General features: G+C 42.7%; 2 protein-coding genes across 5 annotated transcripts; both read left to right on the forward strand.

Annotated features, from left to right (window-relative positions):
- The first annotated feature begins 880 nt into the window (after positions 1–880).
- On the forward strand, positions 881–16722 carry LOC100839622 (exportin-4). Of its 2 annotated transcripts, XM_003574010.4 has the most exons (32): positions 883–1154; positions 2219–2306; positions 3441–3549; positions 3635–3733; positions 4353–4395; positions 4765–4836; positions 4931–5026; positions 5128–5361; positions 5430–5613; positions 5759–5870; positions 5959–6045; positions 6246–6384; positions 7255–7345; positions 7483–7545; positions 7626–7735; positions 7830–7934; positions 8226–8299; positions 8776–8851; positions 9158–9376; positions 10094–10165; positions 11930–12001; positions 12095–12159; positions 12243–12345; positions 12408–12539; positions 12629–12772; positions 13746–13853; positions 13933–13983; positions 14529–14606; positions 14689–14802; positions 15615–15811; positions 15906–15975; positions 16079–16722. In XM_003574010.4, exons 1-32 carry the CDS (start codon positions 1068–1070, stop codon positions 16265–16267), a joined length of 3483 nt encoding a protein of 1160 aa, XP_003574058.1. In that variant the 5' UTR covers positions 883–1067; the 3' UTR covers positions 16268–16722. The 2 variants fall into 2 exon arrangements, with proteins under 2 accessions (XP_024316278.1, XP_003574058.1); XM_024460510.1 differs by lacking the exons at positions 15615–15811; positions 15906–15975; positions 16079–16722 and adding an exon at positions 15006–15289 and having other exon boundaries at positions 881–1154.
- A 1456-nt stretch (positions 16723–18178) lies between these two features.
- LOC100839930 (probable methyltransferase PMT3) lies at positions 18179–24114 on the forward strand. Of its 3 annotated transcripts, none has more exons than XM_003574011.4 (8): positions 18179–18443; positions 19472–19823; positions 19914–20078; positions 20422–20604; positions 20729–21323; positions 22070–22182; positions 22267–22487; positions 23246–24114. In XM_003574011.4, the coding sequence occupies exons 2-8, from the start codon at positions 19572–19574 to the stop codon at positions 23565–23567; spliced, it is 1851 nt and encodes a 616-aa protein (XP_003574059.1). In that variant the 5' UTR covers positions 18179–18443; positions 19472–19571; the 3' UTR covers positions 23568–24114. The 3 variants fall into 3 exon arrangements, with proteins under 3 accessions (XP_003574059.1, XP_010234822.1, XP_010234821.1); XM_010236520.3 differs by lacking the exon at positions 18179–18443 and adding an exon at positions 18907–19372 and having other exon boundaries at positions 23246–23567; XM_010236519.3 differs by lacking the exon at positions 18179–18443 and adding an exon at positions 18907–19332 and having other exon boundaries at positions 23246–23567.
- The last annotated feature ends 2024 nt before the right edge of the window (positions 24115–26138 follow it).

The raw sequence follows: 26138 nt of genomic DNA on the forward strand, positions 1-26138 counted from the left end.
CATCGAGCGATATAGCTATTCAACCAAAGTAAACCAAAGCTAAATCTTATACTAGCTCGTTGCTAGCAAGGTACATGGATTTTTGTAATTTTCAGAAATAAATGTCAAGTAAATTGTACTCCGTCTCATATTAAGTGACTCAAATTTGTCTAGATATGGACGTATATACGTGTACTCCCTCCGGCCAGAATTACTTGTCGAAATATTACATCTATCTAGACGCTTTTTAAACATAGATACATCCGTATTTGGGCAAATTTGAGACAATTAATACCGGTCGGAGGGAGTACTAAAATACGTATAGACGTAATATTTCGGCACTTATATGGTACGGATGGATATTTATAAAAAATCAAACTCCACTGAAATTTAAATTTTTTTAAGATTTTGGTTGGCACATAATTTTCGGAGTACTCCTTTTGTTTTTGAGGAAACACAGTACAGACGCAGACGCTCACAAGTACGGACGCACACTCACCCCTATGAACACGCACACTCTACCCCTATGAGCACCTCCGAGAAACTGGTCCGGCACATCATCTTGAGATTAACGAAGTCATCGTAGTTGACGGATACGTCACTCCCACTGAAAATGTAACGCCGGTTAGTTTCTGAAATAAATCCAGAAAAATGCGAGCAACCACGTCAAGTCGGAGACTTGAACCTGGATGGACTGATTCGACCACAAGAAAGCAACCACCTGAGCCAGCCTCAATTCGCTTTCGGAGTATTCCCTTTGGTTGCAGTAAAAGCAATATTTTGGAACGGAGGGATAACATTTTTCGGGAAAATTAGTTATCTGTTTTAAATATAGTGGACTCTCACAATAAAAAAGTTAACCAGTCTTTTGTTTACTACGAGTACCCAAAAGCCAGCGAGGCACTTCGTCGTTTCTGTTCCGCCCCCAAACCCAAAGAAAACCATCAGGTGCTCTCTCTCCCTCTCGGCTCTCCGCTTCCGACTCCACGCCCGGCGGCCGGAAGCCCTAGGCGATCGCCGAGACCCAACACCCAAGCGCGCGCATACAGCTGCCGTGCTAGGGAGCCGTCTCCGCCGCCGCCGCCGCCATGCAGAACTTCCCCGGAGGCGCCCCTGATCCGCAGCAGCTCCAGGCCACCATGCTTGCCATCGAGCAGGCTTGCTCCCTCATCCAGGTCGGGGACCTCTTCCTCCCGCTGCCACGGACGCTCTTGGCATTATCATCTGCTAAACTCCGTGTCTCCGTCTCTTTGCGCGGCTAGCGCCGTGTATTTCGGCGCCTCAGTGTAGATTTGGGGCGCTTGTGGGCAATGGGCTTCTGCTTGACTTTGTTGTGCTTCTATGACATTTGCTGGAGTTATTGCTTGTGTTGTGCTGATACTTTGGCATTGTTTTTCTCCCTAAATTGTTGCGCGTGGCTCTGGTTTGCTGTGCAGTCTCGGCCGTTGCTTACCAGTGTGCTTCCGAATGGATTTGGCAAGGGGAACCCTTTTTATGGGATTTCTATGAGATTAGCGAGGGATTAGGTGCTTTTTTCGAAGCTTTTGAGTCGGTTGCTTAATTAAGGTGGTTCGGGGCCTCTGAATTGTTCGCTCAGGCGTGATATTCTGATGCCTCGTTTTGTAAAGCAAAGACAGTTAATTGGCACCCAAGATTATAGTGGTCTGTACTGGCATTTTTTAATTTTCTAAGTATGCGACTACTATGCTAGGGGATACTGTTCAGTTGTGAGGAGGATTTACTGACAATTTTGGTCTAGTGCTTTATTGCCTGGCCAGAACTTCCTTAGCGCAAGCGTTTTAGAATTGCCATGTAGTGATTGAGCTGGCTGCGAGGATCTGTTGGTTGATACACACAGACCATTTTAATTGGTCAAATTGAGTTATCTGTTTTGTAATCTAGTAAAAGTGTGCTCTCTACTATGCTAACTGTGTTCTGATTCTGAACTATAGAAGACTATGCATTTGCCATACAAGTTGCTGCTTATCTCTGGATCATCTTCTTATCATTTTGACACTTGGATGCACTGTTGATTCTATGCCACTGACCAAGTTATCTCAATTATATGAAAATTGTTGCCAATAAGCTATCCTTGGTCCTTTCTGTATTCACCTAATGTCACATCAGGACAATTTTTTTATAATGAACCTAGAGTTATTTTCCTCACTGTTGATGTTTCATCCATTGGCTTTGAGCTTTACTTAGCAGGCAACCTTTTGATATTTGCATGATTTTGCAGGTGCACATGAATCCGTCTGAAGCCGAAAAAGTTCTTAGTTCACTCCATTCATCTCTGATGCCTTATCAATCTTGCAGATTTATTCTTGGTATGCTGTTGTATAGTTGTGCCTCTACAAAGAACTGGAATCCATTCTCGATAAAGCTTAAGATTCTCATGTGGATTGCTTAGTAGGATCTAGGACTTCTTATATTAGCAGAAATGACCCACTATGTAATTTTTGAACTGTGCAGTTCTTCTTTCTTATGTTAAGCTGATTTACACAGGAGCTGAATAATTATATATATGCGTGTAAATTGTCTTGTGGACTGCACGTAATAACAACTCAGTCTTCTACTTTTTTTTTCTGGGTGGGTGGGTGGGTGGTGGTGGGGGGCTGCTTTTATGCTGTTTGAAGCACATTGTTACAATTTTGAGCACTTATGGTTAGATACTTGGATCAAAACAAGAATCATCAGAAACCACAAATGCCCCTCATCTCATTGCTCCAAATTCAGTTTGTAAACCAGCCCATAAATTCATCGCTTAGTTATTTTTTCTCTGATAAGCTTACGCCAGCTGTGCTTGTACTTTACTGTTTGCATGATTTTAGTGACCAGTAAAGTGAATTAATCTAGTGGGATTTTTTTTCTGTATGTAACCACAATCCATGTATCCGAACTTCTGAACCTCTAGGTATTTTGTGAAAACCCTACCTCCTTTTTTATAAAATACTGTAGTTAAGTTTTATGTATATTTTTGCTGGCTTTGTGTACACTGTAATTCCCTACGAATGTCTTGTGATACCACAAGCATCAGTCCAAAGTTTTCCAATCATTTAGTTGGCATGTAATTTCTAAAAGATCATTGATCTATGAAAACTATGCTAAATTTACTATTTGGTTGGTATTCCGTGTGCTAAGAAAGAGTCAAGTTAAGTTGGTGTTGGCTTTTGTATCAACTCAAATATTAAATCAGAACTCATCTTTTTTTTTAACTCAGAACTAAAACGAACAAGCTGGGATGCCATTGTATTTGCGTGCAAAATTGACATCCTTTAATGAAGTTTGTCATGCGCCATTGTCATTCCAATGTTCGATCTAACTAATCTGTTCATCTGTCATTCGAATCTCTTAAGAGCTTTATAGAATTACAGGGTTACGTGCCTGCAAATATTTCTGTCATGCCATGTTTATAACTGATACAAGCTGAAAATCACACTTTCCTTATCCGGTTCTCCCAGAGACATCCCTAATGCCAAATGCAAGATTCCAAGCCGCCGGAGCAATTGGTGATGCTGCAATAAGGGAGTGGGGTATTCTTACAGATGACAACAAAAGAAGCCTAATACTGTGAGTTTTTGTAGGGAATTTTAAGCTTGTATGTAACGTGAGACGATCAGATTCTAACACTTAATATAATTCTGTAACATTGTAGATATTGCTTGAACTACGTTATGGAGCATGCAGGTTCCCCTGATGGCTACGTGCAATCAAAAGTTTCTGCTGTGGCAGCTAGATTACTAAAAAGAGGCTGGTTAGTTTTTACTAATCTGCTTACTCTGCCAGTGTAAATGTGAATGTATCTTTTGCTTATGGCACTATGCCTCTTCATATTAACATGTTCTTATGTTCTATTAATGGAAAGAGCATTTAAAAAAGTTACTGTCTGTTCTCTGTTTCCTGTCTGTCAAAGAGGTGCAAGAATCACTAGCTTGCTGCGTAAAATATTCATTTGTACCCAGTTTTTCATCCGCTGGGTTGCCAGGTTAGATGTGATTTTGTGCAGGTGGCGAATTTAGCAACCTTCCTAAAGAGGAATTCATGCAATAAGGGACTGATTAGTTATCTATTTTGGATACTATTTTTTATTTAGCTATTTAGCTTAGCCCTGCACCATCTCGTGCAGGACAAAGGTTAGTTATGGTATTTGGGTGGGTGGGTGGTTGGGTTGTACGATATCATCCATCATGATTAGATGCAAAAGAGGCAGTGATGCAGGGGGGATATCCCCTAGTAATATGGTTACAGTGTATATGCATAATTACTTGCTTTTAAACGAATTGTCTGCTTTTTAGTGTGCTTCAAGGTAATTGCCTGTGTGAAGATTTTTTACTCAAATACTAGATGTTTTGATATGGAACACATATTTGCAGGCTTGAGTTTCCGGACCAAGAAAAAGGTGCTATCTTCTTTGAGGTACAAACTTCTCTCAACAGTTAGACAGTGGCTGCATGATCAAGAATGCTTGGCCTAACCTTTTTGGCTTTAGCGGACATGGACCTTTATAGGGTCCAAATATCATCTTTTCATAAATTGGGAGTGCTGGATTGGGTTAACTCCAGAGTGCTGGATGATTGAGAGAGTTTTTTCCTTTGTGTGGTTTTCTGATTCGTTCACCCTTATGAGCATACATGGAGCCTCCAATCCCCACCAGTATTCGTTGTTTTGCCAAATACATGTTCTATTTTCATAATTGTGTTCTGTCTTACACTTTTAACCACTCAAAATTTCCATTCATTTATTTGTGAAACACCATGGATTTGTACTGTTTGATATCCTTTTCAGGTTGAGCAGTCTGTCCGGGGCATCCATGGGCCTAATCGACAGTTTGCTGGGATTAATTTCTTAGAAACCTTGGTATGCTTATGTTCATAAAGGCTGATATAGTTGCTTCTCTGAATTATCTGACCTTTCCTCACTGACCAAGAATTAAACTTCATGTCTGAGCTAGGTTTCAGAATTTTCCCCTTCAACTGCTTCATCTATGGGCCTGCCAAAGGAGTTCCATGAACAATGCCAATGGTCACTTGAAGTGAAGTTTCTGAAGGTGGAAGCATACTCCTTTTTACATGAGAATATTTGGCTAATTGCCATATCATTTGGAAACTTCTAGTGTCATCATTCTGACATACCATTTCCTGTTGCAAGGACTTCTATTGTTGGGCACAAGCTGCTGTATTCAATACTACAGACACGATCCTGAATTCAAATGTAACTACACCTGAGGAGAAAGCATGTTCAGCAGCATTACGTCTGATGCTTCAAATATTAAGCTGGAGTTTCAAGCAAGCTTTGGAACATGAGAATTCAGATGCCAAGATAAATTCTGGTTTGAGGAGTGATGCCATAAATCTGAAGAAATTCGAACGGTCATTGGTGAAGGTACAGTCTTTGAGCTACTTACATCTTTGCTCTGTTCACCTGATGAATGGTTACATTTTCTTTTGTAGCCAGGGTCTACGTGGACTGATATTCTAATATCAAGTGGGCATACTACCTGGGTTTTGAACTTCTATACTACCCTGCGCCAGAAGTACTTGTACGATACACTATGGGGAGATTCTCCTATTGCTGTCTCTTGCAGACAGCTTGTAGTGCAATTATGCTCCTTGGCAGGCGCTGTGTTTCCTGATGGTATATGCACGTTTCAAACAGTCATTGTTTGTTTGCTCTCCCATGATTTACAAATTTGATGTTCATTGAAAGCTTCTCAGTATTATCTCAACCAGCAAAATGTGTTAATAATGATCTATATGACTTGTTTGTCCTCTATATTCAGATAAGGGAGATGCACAGATTGAACACTTTATGCACATACTATCTGCTGTTATCCTGTGGATTGAACCTCCGGGTGTCATTGCAGAATCAATTCGAAGTGGAGGAAGTGAAAGGTCGTGCAAGAACCATGATTCAATCTTCCTTGAACCTGAGCAAAACTTAAGAAATACCGATGACCATTATGATTTATTCTTTCTGCAGTGAGTTCATAGATGGTTGCCATGCCCTGCTTTCAGTGGCATCTTTGACCAGTAGCTCACTTTTTGACAACCTCCTGAAGTCGATAAGGTTAGTTGCACCTCATTTTTTTTATTACCTAGTAGTTATTTTTATAAGGTGTTGTATAACAAAAACTCAATAATGTTCTTTTGTATCAACAAAGACATGCTAAAGGGAAAAAGTCAATACTGTTAGTACCTTAAGGATTATGTTTATATACCAGTTAAGATTTGACTTGCTATTTTCTTGTAACATGGACATGCTTGCAGGCAATATGGCACAATTAACCTGCTTTCTGCTTTGACATCCGAAGCTGTCAAGTCTGTTCTGAATAACCAGAATGAAGAAGAAACCTGGGGCTCAGACGCTCTAGATATATTGCTGGAAACATGGAGTGTTATCCTGGGGGTATTGTCATTGATATGTGCTTCAGAATATGTGTTTGCGTTTTTGTGCAACTTCCTGTCCAGTGCTTATTCATTAATCATGTACAAGATTTCTTTGTGATATAGCTGTAGGTTATTGTCTCTTCTTTCATTATCTCACTTAGTAATTAGCCCCTATTAACTGTTTGGCCATTTCTCTCCTTTTTGGTAGTTGTGAATACTGGTGCATTTCTCTTCTAGGTTTACACCAGTTTTTTTTAATTGTGTATTGAACATCATTTGGCCCTATGCCTCCCCTGGTTAAAATGGAAGTTATATATGTTAATTGCAATATAAACCTTTCTGTTCAGTGTGTACCTTATACTAGGATTTGAACTCTGTGATTAGCTGGCATGCGTTCATGACTTAGCAGTGTTGAGGTTAGTGGATTGATTGTATTATTCTAATCATTTGCTTTGTTATATGCATGTTAACATGCTGATTAAATCTGTATTCGGTATGGCAACAGTCTCCTGTCTTAAAAGAAGTTAGTAAGTATGTGGCTTTCTAGTTTACTTCAGTCTGTAGAGCATGTACATGATTATGCATAAGATTCAAATCATCATCACCAATGTAATAGCAACATATTGCCTTCCAGTAGGGAGATAGAAGCTGCTTGATTGTTATTGGCAATTTACTGAGCAACATGGTATAGAAGTGCTTGGGTAGGTTTTATCTTATTTGGTACATGGAAAACCCTATTAACTCTCACATGATTTGGATTGCACTTTATTCAATAGATGTAACAAGCTTAGGCTACTTTGGTTGGTTAATGAAGAGCATTCTGCCACTTTATTTATTATAAAACCATTAATTAATGCATAGGATTCACTTAAATTCCTGTTTACCATAGGAAGCTGACGCTGATAGAAGTCCTATGTCCGTTGATGGAGCACTTGCAGCTTCAAGTTTGTTTAAGATCATTGTGGAGTCACACTTGAAAGGTACAGTGTGTTTTTCTTCATTTAGAGTTATCCTTGAAGATATTGATACTTAATGACATCTGCACGCAGAGTACTTTGTTTGCTGTTCTCATGTCCTGCTGCTGCATATTGATTGCCCTTCTTTTTCTTTGACATAGCTGCTGCTGATTCGGCATTTGAGGATAGTGACGATGCCGAATACTTTCATGTTTCTGTTTCAAGTATGTTGGAATTTCTTTTGAGCCCCTTTCCCTTTGGGATTCCTTGTAGTCTTATACTAATGAAGTACTGCTTGATCTAGAGCGTGATGAGCAGTTGGCCTTGTATGCTCTGATTGCACGCGCAGCTGCTGACACGACTATACCCTTTCTTGAACAATTATTTTCTGAGCGATTTGTACAGCTAAGTCAGGTATTCTCGTTAGCTTCATATTTTGATTTATCTTGGTTTTAGATTCTGTAACGTCCCTTCTACAATAGCCTTCCTTCCATGATACACATTGCAGAGAAATGGTGAAAACGACCCTACTCGAACATTGGAGGAGCTGTATTGGCTGTTGTTGATTACCAGTCATGTCCTGACTGATTCGGGCGAAGGAGAAACACTGCTTGTAAATATTCCAAAGCCCATCTTTTTTTAATAACATTTCCAAATCTTATCATGAATACACTGTTTGCATTTTCCATCAGCTTTTCCTAGTTCATGCAATCTTCAGTTCCAACTTGCGCTAGAAGCTTCAAATCTTCGAACGTGCACTGTTTATAATCATATTGTACTCCTATATAACATAAAATGCTGCACCGAAAGCACTGTGTTCTTGCATATTATGTGTAGTGTTTATACTTTTGTCAGCAAGATACATGTCATATTCTCAGTTTTCATTATTAGTTTTTTTTAACAGATTCCTGAAGCTTTACAGGCTGGATTCCCCAATGTAGTTGAAGCAACCCAACATCCCGTAGTTACACTGTCATGGTAAAAAATTCTTGCCTGTTGGTCAAATCACTTGACAGAGCTTACTATTTTGTAGATACATTCTACTGCTGATATTGTTATATAGCGTTACGTAGAATTTCATGACCCAGTTTTGATTTATCGAAAATGCCAATTCTCCATATTTTTTACGCTTTGAGTGCCATAAAAAAAATTGTCTTTCCCGTTTCCACATGTTATCATTGGCTAAATGCTTCTGCCTGCTGTACGACTATGTCCGTAAGTAAGTTAAAACATCAACACAGCCAAAGTTGATCCAAGTCTTCTATGGTATCCGTTAAACATATTTACCAAGACCTCATAGTGAATAACTAAATATTTACCAAGACTTCATATTATAGGCTCGTAGCTGGAAGTTTCAACCACTTTTTTGATAATGTAATTTCTATGTCTATGTGTCCAACCTTTAAGCTATTTGGACTGAATACAACATAATCAGTTGATTATTTGTTATGCAGGTCTATAATAAATTTTTCAAGACAATGTCTAGACCCAGGAATTAGGGGAAGTTACTTCAGTCCCCGACTCATGGAGGTACATTTTGTACTGTTAATTGTGATCTTCATCATCTCTTTGTTGCCCTGTGTGAGAGTTCTACCGATATTTTGCTAAGCACAGGTCTTTGGATTTGTAATTTCCATGATTTCATCTCCAATTATCCTATTTTTTTGTTTCTAAGTTTTATTGTCTTGTTAAGGGATACATTCTAGTTTACTTTATCATACTAAAAGAACTAATTTATCCCACCTACCCCTTGAGCATTGTATCCTTTTGAGATGGTGGACTTGCCATTTTTTCGAGATGGTGAACTTGACCTAATTTCTTTTTGGCTGTTGGCAGGCGGTGATTTGGTTCTTGGCTAGATGGGTTGGAACCTATTTAGTACCGCTAGATGTGAGTAGAGAAATTGACAGTATGGGTAAACACAGATCCCAGCAGTCTAGAAAACTGCTGAACAGTTTTGCTTGGGAGAATAACCAAGGAGAACTTGTTCTTGATTTTGTTGTTCTGATTTCAATGGTTGCACTTACTACATATCAGGGCGAAATTGAGCTCCAGGTAACCTTCGCTTTTACTGATTAACTGCAAATCTGTGAGTTTACCGATGTGCCTACACTCGCATACCTATGTTTTGCCCTGCAAAAACTTGATTGAAAGTTCTCCATGTTTTTGACTGTTCGAAAATGTTTGGTTGAACTATGGTACTGCTGCTCCACCCTCTAGATGCCGTCGGATCTCTCATGGGGATCTGTGCGCATGTATGGTCATTTGACTTTTCAGCTATAATTACCTATAAGAATCTTGATTAACATACAAAGAAGCATGTTGGCACATATCCCCTGGCAAAGCATGGTCAGATTTAAACATCTTAATCACCCTGCAAAACATATATGTTGGCACATATCCCTAGGCTGTTGCTTTCGGCTACGACGGCATCCAGGGGCGGAGCAGCGGTGCTATGGTTCTGAAAAGAAGGCTCTGTGGTCTCCAAGATACAACTTTGATCTTTAGTTTTTATCATGATGTTTCGATACATAAACAAAACTTTAAGATTACACAAGTATATAAGTTCTTATTTGTGTAATGGAATCAATGCTAAAATAAAATATTTAGAAATATACGATCTGTCAAGTGCCAAAAGGTTTAACACACTTCAGACTGACAAGAATTTGTGAGTAGAGAGAGTATCTGTTATTGACATTACACATGACAAAAGCATCTTCTGGACTGCTTTGAAGGTTATCCTTAATCTTTTTCTTTGATTCATGTTAACAGACGCTCATATGCCAAAAGCTACTTGCTACAGTTGTTCGAAGGAAACACACATGTACTTATGTCGTTCAGCTGGTAAGTTTGGTATCTTACGAATATTTGCATCTTCTGTAATCTGTAGTATTTTGCTATACATTTTACTTTGCACATGCTAAAAATAATAAAATATTAGTAGCATTTCTACTACCTTAGGTATAGTAAGTACTCAGTCGAACATGCAATTGTGCATATGGTTAAGTCTTTTCCTCCTTCTACCATAGCATATTCATGTTTATGTTCCTAATTTCCAGAAAGCTAAGACATTGCATAGTAATGGTGAGAGTGGATTTCATGCTTTTATTGGTGGGTTGCACTATGAAAAGCCAAACCTTTGCATTGATGCAACATGTTAGATCATGTGCACCTACAAATGTTCTCGCAAAATATGATCATCTGGGCATGCCATACAAACGAGGCGAATTTTTTTTGTATCTTTTGCACAATTTTTTGCAGGTCTACATAGTCTAACTTGATGGACATGTATGATTCTTTCCAGATTTTGTTAGTATGCACAAGTGCGACCTTTTCATAGTCCTTGCACCCACCAATACATGCGCATCTGGTTTATCCATAGTGATGGCCCAGAAGATGCTAATGTTAAGAAGTTTCGTAATGAGGCATGCCACAAATTTCTCATGCACTGCATTGATACTTAGAAGTGTCACATAGAGTGAATTTGTGCGTGCTTGTTCCTTATCCAACTGGTCATTTCTGTACTTGCCTGGAACTATTAGCTCTCTTTTGAATACAGGCAATACTGCTTACACACACTGAGTCGAATTTGCTCTGTTGTAGTGAGTTTGAAAATAACAAGAAATGTGGATACACCTAAAGCTACCTTTGATCCCATTGGTTTGCCAAGAGAAATTCTGTATGAACCCTATGATGCTGGTGATGATTAACAATTGCTAAAAATATTTATGCAATATAACATGGGTCCGTTTGCTGTGCAATCCAGGAACCGATGCAATCCTGCAATCAGAATGATCTGGCCCGTCCGATCTGCAACATGCGGCACCGATCCAGGCGCAAAGTTCCCACCTCCAGTTTTCTGGATCCTTGCAAAAATCACCCCGCACTCACGTTTCTTTTCTTCTGAAAAGCCCCCTGCTGTCAGCCTCCCTTAATCATCTTCCCCAACAGATAGATCTCAGTTTCGCCTTTGCATACATCGATCGTTCCAGGGTTGTGATTTGTGCCTTGCTGCTGCTGCTGCCGGCCGGCCGGCCACACTGAATTCTTCAGTGTGCCATTGCTATGAAATTCTCCACCGATCCTATGGGAGAGGACCCCCACAGATTTGATCTGTTCTCCTTCATAGGACCAGGGTTAGGAGAGGTTGACAGCAGGGGGCTTTTCAGGGGAATAAAAAAACGTGGGTGCGGGGTGATTTTTGCAAGGATCCAGAAAACTGGAGGCGGAAGCTCCGCGCGTGGATGACTGCCGCATGTTGCAGATCGGGCGGGCCGGATCATTCTAATTGCACGATTGCATCAGTTCCTTGATTGCATAGCAAACGTGCCCATATAACATAATTTGATTCTCTCGCTAATGTTTCTCCATTTTTTTTTCTTAATTCATGTTTCAAATACAACCATTGGTTTCGTCCGACCTGTCAGCTGTAGCAGAAACTGACTAAACCTGCCAAGTGAAATTCTGTATGGCCCTATGATGCCAGTGATGACTAAGAACTGCTAGAGATATTTATGCAACAGAACATAATTTGATTCTCCTCGCTAGTGTTTCTCCCTTTCTTTCTTCTTCTTAATTCATGTTTCGCAACGCTATTTACCTTCTTAGGACTCATGGCGTGATCTTACAAGAGCTTTTGCAAGCGGACGTTCTTTATTTTCATTAAGCGGACGTTTACAAGTAAGTGTTACAGCATTTACTCATCATGCAATTTACCTCACGCTTTTGTATGGTGAAAACCTTATGCTTTTGTTACCACTTACCACTTCACAGAGATCTCTAGCAGAAACACTTGCCTGTGCAGCTTCCTGCATCAAAGATCCTGAAGCATCTGTGCAGTATGCCTATCATCAACTGCTATCTGTTATTTTTAAGGAATAAATATAAGAGATTTGACAGTTGTTTGTTTGTTTCAACAAAGGTATCTGAGAGACCTCATGGGACCAGTCGCAGGATGCCTAGTAGAAAATGCTAGTAGGAGTGATCTCAAATCTGTTGCACATCAACCAGATGTTATCTACATGGTGAGACCGCATGTTATTTGCTTTAAGCTCTTTGAAGTTAGTATAATAGAAAATAACTGCAGATCTGTTGCCTATTGGAACGGCTACGAGGAGCTGCCAGAGCTACTCAGCCGCGCACTCAAAAGGTTCTATTTGAGATGGGCCGTACTGTGATGAACTCACTATTGACTCTTCTGGAGGTGTACAAAAATCAGGTAATATCACTTATCTGTCTGTCATGCATCCAATCATGCTTTTTACATGTGAGCCTTGAGGTTCATACACTAACATTTCTTGTTTTCAGTCTCAAGTCATATACATGATACTCAAGTTTGTGGTTGACTTCATTGATGGTCAAGCTGTATTCCTGGATGCTAAGGAAACATCAGTTTTGATGAGCTTTTGCTTACGACTGCTCCAGATATACTCCTCTCATAATATTGGAAAGGTAAGGACAAGAATCCTTATTTCTGTGTTGTTCTGTGTCAGAAACTTTCTACACAAAGACGAAACTAATGATTCTCTCTCTGAAACACGCGTGTGCATGTTTAATGAGATGGTTTGTGCTTGCATGCCTCCTCTTTCATACATTTTTCTAATACTTGTCCATTGTTGTGTTAGGTTCTATGCATTACGGGGCTTTTGCTTCTGAAATTCAGTAGACAGTGCTCCATCAGAGCTTGCTTTAGTACAAACTAAAATCCATGCATGTACAAAGGGATTGGATCTCCTTATATATCCAAACAAGCCATTACGGGTCTTTGGGAAAGGGAAGTTGCTTTGGGATTTTGGAAGCATGAATGTAGTTCAAGTTTTAGCTATATTCTAAGGATATGGATCCAAATAAATCCTAAAGGAAATAATCTTATGGTGCGAGTTCAAAGCTCTAATATGATTGCAATAAATTGAATTAAGGACTATGACGCCAGTAGGTATCTTATGAATTCAGAGGAACTGAGAATTAAAAAGTTTCTTGTATAAATTATATAATTTTCCTAGCATTCGCTGGCAGTACCCCTCTTTATTTTTATAAATATTCCTATGCCTAAACACTTCACTCTCCTACTTTTTGTTTGGTGCGGGTGCTTCTCAGTTTCTGTGCTTCCTTATTCATAGAAAGATCGAATTGGATGTATCCAGCTAAAGGGAAAAAAATTAACGATAATTCTGCTGTTGGAGATAATAAATGACAGCACCAAATATTTGGATACTCATCAAATGTGGATTACTTAATGTGAACTCACTAAAGAACTTGGCGTGGCAGATGTTAATATGGCCCAACGCCAATGAGCTTCTGTTTTTCATTTTTCTGTTTGTGTTGGAAATGTCAGGGATTCCCAACAGTGCAGTTGCCATCTTTTGAATTTTGCAGAGAATGTTCTGTAAGATCTGATCCTAGAGTGTTCATCTCTTTTGCGTAGGTAATGCTCTCGCTTTCTTCAACTCTGCGCAGCGAGTCACAATCTGAAAAATACAAGGATCTACGTGCTTTGCTTCGGCTTTTAACAAATATATGTTCAAAGGATTTGGTAACATTCGCCCTTACATCCTGTGTGTGTTGTCTGTCCGAAGGTCCACATGCTTAAGAGACACCGTTGACAAATGCAGGTCGGTTTCCTATCTGATAGCAACATTGAGGGCTCCCCAGATATCGCGGAGGTATGCAGCTGATGTTTATGCGATATTCTCTGTTTCTTAAGAAAATAGAACTGTATTACCTATATCTCTCAAGTTGAGTATAAATCGTTAACTGTTTAAGCTCACGAACAGCAAACTCGACAAACATAAATTCCCCATCTTTACCACTCATAGCCAACTCTTCTGACTGGTCTGTCTTGACCACAAAATCAAGAGAAATTGGCTGATAGCTAACCATAATGCCAATTAACCTTGGTTGAAGTTTTGCAATTGGTGCTTTTGCTAAGTTTCATGTGCTGAACATGCTGGCCTGTCTGTGAGCTTGTGTTTGACCACAAATAATGGCACTGCTGGAGACCTTTCTTATTCTATCCTATGTATTTGTGGCCTAGCCCACAATAAGGAACACATTTACCGTGCTCGAGGCTATGCATGGAAAAAAACTAGAATCGCTTTCTTTTAAAGGAAATTTACCATGTCTTACTTTCATCAGGGGTATTGTCATTTCTGCATAAGAGTTAACTGTAACTACTAGTTTGAAACTAACTCAAATATTTCTTTCACAGGTCATCTATGTTGGTCTTGATATTGTGACTCCCTTGGTATCTTTGGACCTTTTGAAGTACCCCAAACTCAGTCGTGATGTAAGTTTTTCTTTTTTCCATTTTTCTTCTGATAGAATTGAATGTCAATCAAATGTTAATAAGTAGTCTGGCTTCTTTACAGTATTTTGCACTTATGTCACACTTGTTGGAAGTGTACCCAGAGAAGGTTGCTCACTTAAACAGGGATGCTTTTGCAAGAATCATTGGTAGTCTTGAATTCGGACTTCGCAATCAGGCAAGAACCTCTTCATGTATCTGCATTTACTACTATGTTGTGTTATGCTGTCAGTGAATTGATAGAATTAGTTCAAGGTTAGTCAAGTTTTGGTTTTGCTGAGTGAAACTACCAAGCTTGATCCTACTTTTGCGCAAAGTTTTAGATGGTAGCAGCATTGTTTTCAGTAATTATGTATGCCGCGGTGGTTTCTGACCATGCAGACATGGCACACACATCGTTCGATCACTTCCACTCGCTCCTGGGCAGGGCTGAGCTGCACGAGTTCTTGCTGAATCTAGGTTTCATGGGCTCTCGAGCCGAGGACTTGGCTGAGCTCGATTCTCCATTATCGGAGGAGGTGTGGGAGGTGGTGAGACACCTGCCCGTGGCAAGGCCCCCGGACCAGGCAACTTCACGACGGAGCTAGCTTGTAGCAACCGAACCTTGCTTATGCAGCGTGCCTACATTACCTTCTGTTATGACTCAAAGAAGAACTTGTTCATGATTCTATGCTCAACTTTCTATGTTTTGGTATTGTGATCACCTCAATGTGCAATCACTCCTGGGGAATAACATAAGGTGATCAGAGCAAAAATCATGACAAAATTGATGTGAAAAATGTAAGATGGTTTGACAAAATTTATGTTTTGTCAATGAGATTTAATTGGCAGCTTTTTTCGTGTCAAACTTACCATGAATAACATCAGATTTATGTTTCACCTCTTCTGATTTCTGAATCTTGTCTGGTCTATATCTTGCTGTGCACTCTTTGTGTTGAAGTACAATATTCTTCAGTTGATATAGCGAGCTTTGCTTTGTCTATGTTGCAGGATAGCGATGTTGTTGAGAGGTGCCTGACGGCAGTAAATGCTCTTGCTTCCTACCATTTCAAAGAAAGGCTTGGAGGCAGAGGAGGGCTTAGCTCACAGCTTATGGAGTCTGAAGGATCGAATGGCAAACTTCAGGAAAGCATATCAAGTCACTTTTTGAGGCTTCTCATGCAACTACTTCTGTTTGAAGATTTCAGGTGAGCTCCACATGTCGGCATTCAGTAGATCTAGAATCTTAAGCGAGATAACTTAATCTATGTGCACGTCTAATACCTGGTGTGACTGTTGCAGAATGGAACTAGCAGGTTCTGCTGCGGATGCATTGCTTCCTTTACTTTTCTGTGAACAGGAGTTATATCAGGTTCTCTCTTGCCATTTTTTAGACTAACAGTTATCAAATCAAGTATGCTCAGTTTTTCTTATTTTGATAAGTTCTCATGCGGTCTCTCTCTCACTCTCTGCAGAGACTGGTCCATGAGTTGCTTGAGAAACAACAGAATCCGACCATAAAATCAAGACTGGCAGTTGCATTCCACAATCTCACAAGTTGTAACAATCTCTCAAGCACGCTTGACCGGCCAAACAGGCAGAAATTCAGGAAAAATCTACGTGCTTTCTTAGTCGAGATCTCAGGGTTCATGCAGATAAAGTAGATGAGGTGACATGGAAGCAGATGATGTCTGGTTACTCAATCGTGCCCTGAAAGGTCTTTCACCATTGTGACAGGAGTTCATGTGTGCACATTGCGGCAGGGTAATAAGCAGGAATTAGCATGAGAAATGGAGAACGCACTCCCCGTTAGATTTTGAAGTCATATTTGAACCAGAAATGACAGGATCATGTTGAAAGTGTTCCAGGATCTGTGTCTGTGGCTGCACCCATTGGTGAAGAATTTGGCCCCCCACACATGAGATCGTCGTGTAAAAATGGTTTTGCTAAACATGGCATACAGAGAATGTGGGAATTTTGTTGCAACAGCTATGTTTGTTCAAATTTGCAGTTCTCCCGCATGTGGGAGATACAACTTCTAAGTGGCTTGCGCCCATCACTGTACTCATCTGATACTCTACTTTCTGACGCCGTATTTTATTGTAAAATTTGTGCAAAATCCCTGCGTCCAAATGACCAAAAACAATCTCTTGGTGATTGCTAGTTGCAACTTTTATTCGCCAAAAACAAAGGTATCGTTGCAACTTGCAACCAACTGGGGTTCACTTGTACAGTTGTACTTGTACCCTAGGATTCCTGCAAGTGTCCTTGCATGGAACGGAACTCACGAGCGAGGAAATATGGGCTTGAAAAGATCTGCGACCTTCCGCACCAAATTTGGCTGGTCTTTATGGACGCGCCTTAACTCCTTGGATCTATATCTGATGATGCCAAACCAGGGCAGCGGAGGACCCATGTGTCTCAACTCTCAAGCATTCGTCGGTCAGTAGGTAGCGTTGGCATTTGCGGATTTTCAGGCTCCTTTCCTGTGTCACGCGTTGGGTCCCTGGACTTTACTGGCGCTCGCCGTCTGAGCAGGCTGTTGAGTGTCGGTGGTGTCTATCTCGGATCGGGCGTGGCTTTTGAAGTGTGAGTAGGAGTAGGAGTCTATCCCCTTCTCACGTGATGCCTTGATACAGAATCCTAGTACTCCGTATCAGGCTTCCTCCGCAAGAATATGACACAGATTTTATAGACTTTCGTGCAATCTATCCAATGGATAATGTAACTCTTGTATTGCTTAAAAATCATCTAGAAAAAAACCTAGGACTTAGGAGCAACATATCCCGCACCTGATTTGTATCGGTCATGCAAATGTTGGCTTGTTTGGTTTATCGGACCATGGTAGGTGAGTGCAACCTAAATGCAAAAAAGTAATCTCACCAGGTACGGTTGTTTCAACGTTTCTCGCCTCTCTCTCTTTCCCATCGATGGCTTTCTCATTGTCCGTATTTACTCGCTCATCATCCGTGTCCCGCTCGGCGCCTTCTTTTTGCGCACCATTCTCTCGTTAGCCGATGTTGTGGGTTGCACGAGAAGCTCCCATCGCCGGTTTGCTCCTCCTCTGCCGTCATTCCTCTTTCGCATCACCGCAGTTTTTTCTCCGTCCTCACTCCTCCGCCCGCTGCCGACTGCAGCGCCATCAAGATCCTCCTCACCCGGCGTCGTACCTCGCAACTCACGTTGCTCCCCATGGCTCTTCCCGCGGACCATAGTGATGTCCTCCGGCTGCAGCGAGTATGCAAGCATACCAAACGGCGGGCTGGAGTTCGCGGCACGGCGGCCAAACACATAACCTAATGAAAAAACAAACGGGACAAAGAAAATCAAAACGAAAGAAAACAGACGGAAGGCTCACGTGACAAAGTTGATTGGCCACAGGCGTATCAGCGCTGCTGCAGCACCACCAGCGGTATGACAGCGGAGAAAAACAAAGCACTCATTATTATAGCTCCCTCCAATTGTGCCGACGCCGACAGAGATCTCCCCGCTAAATCCCCAACAACGCTAATCATATACTCCCGCTAAAAAAAATACTCATGCCCTCACGGGCGCATTCCCTCCGCGTGATTAACAGCGGCTTGGCGCACCGCTTGAGTTTTTGATTAGCGCGTTATTATTTCGCGCGATATAGTAACAGTGGGGGGTTAACCAATGACCTCCCTCGGACCTTTGTTATTGACACGCGCCACCTCTCTCTCTCCGTGTTCTCCTGCTCCGCTCTGTCTCCCCGCAAATCGAGGACTTCCGCTGGCTCTCTCCTCCCCCGCCCTTGCCCTGCGACCGGAGGCGACCGAGCGCCTGCGGCGGCACCGCGCCGGGATCCGCGAGACCGCGACGGTACGTTGCTTCCCACCCACCCTCTCTCTCTAGGTCTCCGTCTAGCCGCCGACATGCTGGCGGCGGCGCCCGGCGGTGCGATCTAGTCGCGCTGTCCTGGGGCCCGCAGAGTGGTTCGTCTTCTCCGGGAGTAGGCGGCTGGGAGCCGGGGCGCTGTTCGGTGCTCGCTCCGCGAACGAAGCGCGTGGATTTTGGGGGGTGGGGTGCGTGCTTGCTCGCGCGCGCGGTTTGTGTGCTTTCGGTCTCTGCGCGGGCGGCGGGGGGCTTGTTCCGTGTCGCTTTTGGTTGGCAGGATTTGCATTGGGGGTTTGGTTTTAGTTTACTTCATCTTCTCGTTGCGTTTGGTTAGGATTTGGTTGTTTCGGGTGAGACCCGCGTTCGATTTGGTCGTTGGAAACCCCGGGGATTTTTAATCTGCTGCTGCGCTCTCGCCGGACGCACTCAACCCCTCCTCTCCAAGTGGTTCTATGCTCGTGGCAGCAGTGCCCGTCGCTGTCCTCGCGTCTCCATTGGGTCAAATCCAAGCTCTTCCTTCTGGCTTGTGCTTGGCTGCCTAATCCAATTGCTCTGAGAGCTTGTGTGCTGACGAACCGAATTCCAAGTCCGCTTTGTGGAATCGGAGAACGGGACACCGCCCCGCAGATCGGAATCTGCGAGTTAAATAGTAGCCCGGAAAAGGGGAGCTTTATTTATTCGAAGTAGTGCTGCTCTTTCCTCTTTGTGATCTGCCCCCCACTTCACTCTTTACCACCACCGTTCCTTTCTTTCTTTATTTCACCGTTGGGCACAGAAAGATTGCATACTTATACGGGGAATTTTGATCTTCCGTCTAACATCAGTCTTGGGGTTCGGTGGGAGCATTTACTTCGTCCCGAGGATTTCCATTCTTGTGAGGCTTCCATCTTCTTCGCCTACCGCACCCATTTCCGGTGCCAGCCTCAGTTTGTTCGGTTTTTTGAATTGTCTTAGCTTTCTGCTACTTAGTTATAGCATCTGATTGGCCTCATGGCTTGTTTTGTTTTTTGCAGATCCGTGCATCCAAGAATACTAGAATTGCGGCCCTTTATGAATCTTGAGGGCAGTCTATACTAGAGGGCAGCAGGGTACTAGGATTGGGGATCCTCCGAGATGAGGGGGAGAAATGATGGGACGCAAAGCAAGAGACCCGTCGTGCTGTTCTGTCTGATGGTTGTGTGCCTCTGCCTCCTCTTCCTGTATTTCTCGGGCTCCAAAGGGCAGGCAGGGAGTACAGCACTAGAGTATGGCACCAAATTCTCGCGGTCACTCGGGTGGGGCAGTGATGTAGATGGTGATGATGGTTCAGATGAGTCAATTTTTGGGACTGGCGATGCCAACGATGTTAAGCTCAAGAGCTTCCCTGTGAGTTCAAAATGAGTAATCAGTCTATGTTTGCTGACAGTATATATGTGTTGATAATTAGAATTGTTTTTTTTTTCCTTGGGTGTGAAGGTATGCGATGATCGGCACTCTGAGCTGATCCCCTGCTTGGATAGGAATTTGATATATCAGACAAGGTTGAAGCTCGATTTAAACCTGATGGAGCACTATGAGAGGCATTGCCCTCCTCCTGAGAGGCGCTTTAATTGCTTGATCCCCCCACCACATGGCTATAAGGTCACAAGATTATCCTTTCACTTTCATTTTTCTTGTCATCTCTGTACCTAGTTTGGATTCTATCCCTGAGCTACAAAGTTGCCGGACCTGAGTTCATACACTGATCATTTGAACCTATATCATCAAGATGAACCACTTTGTTTTGTGGTTGTTGATCATGTGGTTAAGGACATGTCCTTTGCATGTACACTTAGGATGATCTGGCCACAGGAACATGGTTAGAGTTTTTGCCTGCACCTTTTGTGGAGCTGATACATTCTTTTTACGTGCTCCCTGACCTTCGTATTCGTGTTAAAATGCTTCTATTTGATCCACATTATACTCATGAAGCTTAGTTTTGCAGGTTCCCATAAAATGGCCAAAAAGTCGTGATATAGTGTGGAAAGCAAATATTCCTCACACTCACCTTGCAAAAGAGAAGTCGGACCAGAACTGGATGATTGATGCAGGTGAAAAAATTAAGTTTCCAGGTGGTGGAACACATTTTCATCATGGAGCTGACAAATATATAGCAAACATTGCAAATGTAAGTATGTTCTTTTAACTTATTTACAATAATGTCCTGCTAAAAATGCTACGAATACATGTATTTGAATATTGTGCACTGTCAAACTTCATTATTGTGATTCATCTCTTATACTGTGTGACAGATGCTAAACTTCAAAGACAACATTATAAACAATGAGGGAATGCTCCGTACAGTTCTTGATGTTGGCTGTGGAGTTGCTAGTTTTGGAGGATACCTTCTTTCATCTAATGTCATAGCAATGTCTTTGGCACCGAACGATGTACATCAGAACCAGATCCAATTTGCTCTTGAAAGAGGGATCCCTGCATATCTTGGTGTTTTAGGAACAAAAAGGCTTCCGTACCCAAGTAGATCCTTTGAATTAGCCCACTGTTCTCGTTGCAGGATTGACTGGCTTCAAAGAGATGGAATTCTTCTGCTTGAACTAGACAGATTACTCAGGCCTGGAGGTTACTTTGCTTATTCATCTCCTGAAGCATACGCACAAGATGAGGAGGATCGTAGAATCTGGAAAGAAATGAGTGCCCTTGTAGAAAGGATGTGCTGGAAAATTGCAGAGAAAAAAAACCAGACAGTTATCTGGGTCAAGCCTCTGAACAATGATTGCTACAGGAGCCGACCACATGGTACAAATCCACCTCTATGCAAAAGCGGTGATGATCCAGATTCAGTATGGGGAGTGACAATGGAAGCTTGCATTACTTCATATCCAGAACGTGAGTGCTTGCTCTATTCCAATTGTAGGTTTTACCTTTTGTTGCTTCCCTACTGGATGGGTACTCAATATTGTTACCTTGCTTTTCTGCTGCTTATTGTTTACTTCAAACTGGTCACTGTGGCCTGTGAATTGTTATTTGGATGTTGTTTGCTATATGTTTGATTCATGTTGAGCTCTTTTTGAATATTTAAGAAGATATTTTGAGTGGCAGGGACATAAGCTAGGGGTATGGGGCCAATTAGGATTGAGCGCCTAATAGTACAACTATATTTTAAGTAGAGTTATCAATCTACTCACTGCACCAACTTGGATAAGGATCAACATAATGTGCTGCTCAGCAACCACTTGCAAATTCACCTGTAACCTTTTTCCTTGATGATTTTCGGTTACATCAGGTCTAGTGTTTTCGATGCATAGTCACTAAATGCTGAAAGGATGCATCCTCCCTTTTTTCTTTATCTATAAAAAAAGCATGTGCGTGCACAAACGCACACTTGTCACTACTGGTAATAAGGGTGTTTGTTTTTCTTATTAGATTTTTTAAAATATAAACATAATAACCAAGTAGTTTTTTTTTGTTAATTTGTTGGTTCTTGGAGGTTTCCTTATGTTAAGGGGTAACAGGATGGTTTATGGTTATTTAGTACCGATATAAAGTAAGACAGGGGGATATAACATTTAATTTCATCCTTCGCTTTTCCTTGGGTCATTTTGCAGCTAATTTGCATTAATTTATATCTGCAGAAATGCACAGAGATGGGGGAAGTGGACTGGCTCCTTGGCCTGCTCGATTAACAACCCCACCTCCTCGTCTTGCGGATTTGTATGTTACAGCTGACACATTTGAAAAGGATACGGTAAGATGATGTTATCGTGTCTTCAGAACTTCAATTATGTCCAAACAACTGAGCAGGGATCTCTGATAAGCTCTTTCTATGCAGGAAATGTGGCAGCAAAGAGTAGATAATTACTGGAATTTGCTGCGCCCAAAGATAAAACCAGACACTATCCGAAATGTCATGGACATGAAAGCAAACTTTGGATCATTTGCTGCTGCTCTCAAGGAAAAGAATGTATGGGTGATGAATGCTGTGCCCCATGATGGACCAAGCACTCTCAAGATAATCTATGACAGAGGGCTCATAGGATCCATTCATGACTGGTATGCGTCAATTCACATAAGGGGTTTGCATTTGAGATGTATGATATATCTTAGTGGTCTTGTTACATTTTAGTACTTGCAAGAAGCTTTTGATCTTTGTATCTGCAAGGCACTAGCAAGATTTTATGATGGAAACCGTAACTGCTATTGAATATGAAGGATAAAGCCCTAAATTGCTTTGTCAGGAACTACTCACTCCTGGTATTGTGACACCTCAATAAGTTCTAGCATAGTAAACCTTGTGAGATCAGTAGATTTATTCTACTACCAGTCCAGCTGTCCATCTCAGACTAAAATGCTGGATTACTGCGATGGTATTTTAGTCAATTATGACAATATGTTTGTTTTACTATTATTATAACCACCTGATGATGGTGGTTAACCTCTGCCATTTTCCTTTTTAGCGTCTTAAAATTTTAGGCTGCACCTTGTATATTGCAGTTGAGCAGTTGCATTTGTTGTATTAGTATTTGATTTACTAAACTTAGTCGTATGACCACAAAACCGTAGAACTCCAAGCCGGTAACCCTTCTCTAGGTTTCCAAGAAGTGCAATCAGTTTCCAAGATAATGCAGTAATGGAGAATATATTCTTGAATTAGAAATTCCATTTTCCTATATTGATTGAAGGATTCATGGTTTCTTTGCAAATGTTACTATGAATTATTTGCTTTTTATCATGTGGTTAATTATTTGTGGTTCTGGTTGTTGCTGGCAAGTTTGGTAGGAAATTGTACTCATGCAATTCTGTTTTGAAAGGTGTGAAGCATTCTCGACGTATCCTCGAACATATGATCTTCTCCATGCATGGACAGTCTTCTCCGACCTCGACAAAAGAGGTTGCAGTGCTGAAGATCTGCTCCTTGAAATGGACCGCATCCTTAGGCCAACTGGTTTTATCATCGTGAGAGACAAGGCCCCTGTCATTCTGTTCATCAAGAAGTACCTTAATGCACTTCACTGGGAAGCAGTTACTGTTGTAGATGCCGAGTCCAGTCCAGAACAAGAGGATAACGAAATGATATTCATAATCCGGAAGAAATTGTGGCTACCAGAAGGAGGCTCGCAGGACTCCACGTAACCTTTTCATCCGAGTTTCTTTGGCACAATCAGCATCTGCAGCTCAGAAGCCATGAAGTGAGGCTCGGCTGCTCCCTCCAGATACACGATTCAATATCGCTGCCCCTGAAATAGATTTCGGCTCAGATCTTCAATTCTACTACCCACATGAAGATAGAGTATTTCTTGGCATATGGCAAGTATCCAGAAGGCTAAGCTCAAGCCTTTCTTTTTTGTCTCTACAGATGATACAATCATCACTTGATGCTTGTCCTTCAGCCTGGTTAGGAAATAAGAATTTTTTTTGGGTGGGTCTTGAGCTTCAGTTAGGTGTTTCAAGTCCATTCTTCAAGTCTTTATTACACAGATTTGGTGTTTATTGTAAGGAGCTTAAACTGTAAACAGGTTAAGTGAACTTTAGCTAGGGACAGGGGCCTCAAGGCTGCTGGATCCACTTACCAGAGATTTGTACCTGAAGAAGAGTGGTGCTTCTGCTGTATCTTTACGGATTGCAGCAGCCAGTAATATCAACTATTTCCTCCATAGTAAGTGCCGAAATATTACATGTATCTAGATGCATAGATACGTACATTTTTAGACAAATTTGAGTTACTTAATATGGAATGGTGGGAGTACTACCTTTGTGTCTAAAATATTCCTTTCGAAAATAAAACATAAGTCACATAATAATAATAATAATAATGTGTGGAAGTCAACAATCTAAATTCTTGACCATTGCTTTACGACAAAGTACACGATTTGAATACTTGAGAGTAATAATTGTATTTGGCTTGCAAAATACTTCCTTCGATTCTAAATTCTTGTGTCAAATTTGTCCAAACATATACGTATCTATTCTTAAAAAGTGTCTAGATACATGTAAATATTTCGTCAACAATTTAGGATGTTGTATATTCTTTTACTAATTTTATTTTATAAACATATGCAAGTCAAAATTATAGTCCATGTTTTTATGGCGTTGACTGCACTTGTAATTGTATGCCTTATATTTTGAGGAGTATAACATGTTACAATTTTGTCCCAACTCCCATGTCAACTTCTTCAAGTTCGACCAAATTTATACAAAAGATATCTTGACAAGTAATATGGGTGCTCCAACTAACAGTGCCAATACTAGGAAAGGCTCTCGCGTTAGGAAAGGCGACTAGGGCTAAAACCGCCGTCACCACTCCGGCATCGGCATCCACCTCCCGCCGGCGGCCACCCTCCTCTCCCCGTGCCCTTCGCTTCTCCCCTCTCTTCCTCCCCCCTCCTTTCTCCCCCCTCTCTTGCGCACCCTCGATGGACTCCACCCCGGCTGAGCCGTCCCGTCCATCGGCGAGGGAGCTGCGCTAGAGGGAGTCTTCTCCTTCCGGCAGCGTGGATTCGGTGTGCTCCTACTGCGATGTCCTGCTCAGTGGCAGCCCGCCGGTGTCTCCCATGGAGATGGAGGTGGCGGCGCCTCCATGCCCGCCACATGTTCGACGTTTGGCCTCGGTTGTGGTGCCGGCTGCGGTGGCGGCGGGCGGGGGCAGGGATGACCCTGATGGTGGGGGCAGGCGGCGCCAAGGCCAGCCTCGCACGCGTGGCCGCCTGCAGGCTCCACTCCCCGCGGTCGTGGTCCGCCCGGAGCTGCCACCGGACCTCGCGGGCAGATGCTTCAACTGCTTGAGCGAGCATCATGTCGCGGCGGTCTGCCCCAACCCCACCAAGTGCCTCCGCTGCTCCAGCGAGGGGCATGTTGCTCGGCTTTGCAGGTCCAGACGCAGCCCCTCAGGTAGCTCCTCTTCGGCAGGGCAGCCGGTGCAGGCGGCTCGGCGTGGCCAAGGCCCTCCTCAGCGTGGTCCGGCCCCGGCACCTCGCGTGGTGCTGGCTCCAGCTCCTGGGGCGCGGCCTCGGCCTGGCCCTGCCATTCTGGCACGCCTCGGGCCTGTGCCGGCCCCGGCGCCTGCGCCTGCGCCGACCCTCGCTCCCGCGCCTGTGCCGCTTCTTCCGTTGGGTGCGGCTTCTCGGCGGCCTGGAGCGGAGTGCTGCTTTATCCCGAGGGGCGTGGAGATGGAGGCTGAGGAGCGGGCGCTCCAGTGGAGCACGGTGGTCTCGGTCACCGGTGTTCGATCGCGAATAGCCTTGGCTGCGGTGGAGCGGGTGATTCTTGCCTGCTTTCCCGAGCTCGAGGGTTGCTTCTCGGCGCATCGTTTCTGGCCGGATGATTTCCTAGTGGTGTTCAACTCCAGAGAGGCGCGTGACGCCGTGATGGCCGTCGGGTCGATCGAGGGTCGCGGGTTTTCCCTGAGATTCTCTCTGTGGAATCGTTTCCGACAGGCTGTGGGGCACACGATCTCCTTCCGTGTGCACCTCGAGGTTGAGGGCGTGCCGCCGCACGCGTGGAGCTCTAGCACAGCGGCTTCCCTCCTTGGGACATCCTGCGTCGTCGAGTGGCTGGGTACCTCCACCACCAACAAGGAGGATTTGGGGAGGTTCACGATATATGCGTGGACTCCTGATCCGAGCCTGATCCCGCGGGAGAAGGTGTTGATGAATCCGGAAGCGCCAGTGCCTTTGGAGGGAGAGGAGGATGACGATCTGCTTGTGC

This window comes from Brachypodium distachyon, chromosome 3, assembly GCF_000005505.3.
Source record: "Brachypodium distachyon strain Bd21 chromosome 3, Brachypodium_distachyon_v3.0, whole genome shotgun sequence".
Lineage (NCBI taxonomy): Eukaryota > Viridiplantae > Streptophyta > Magnoliopsida > Poales > Poaceae > Brachypodium > Brachypodium distachyon.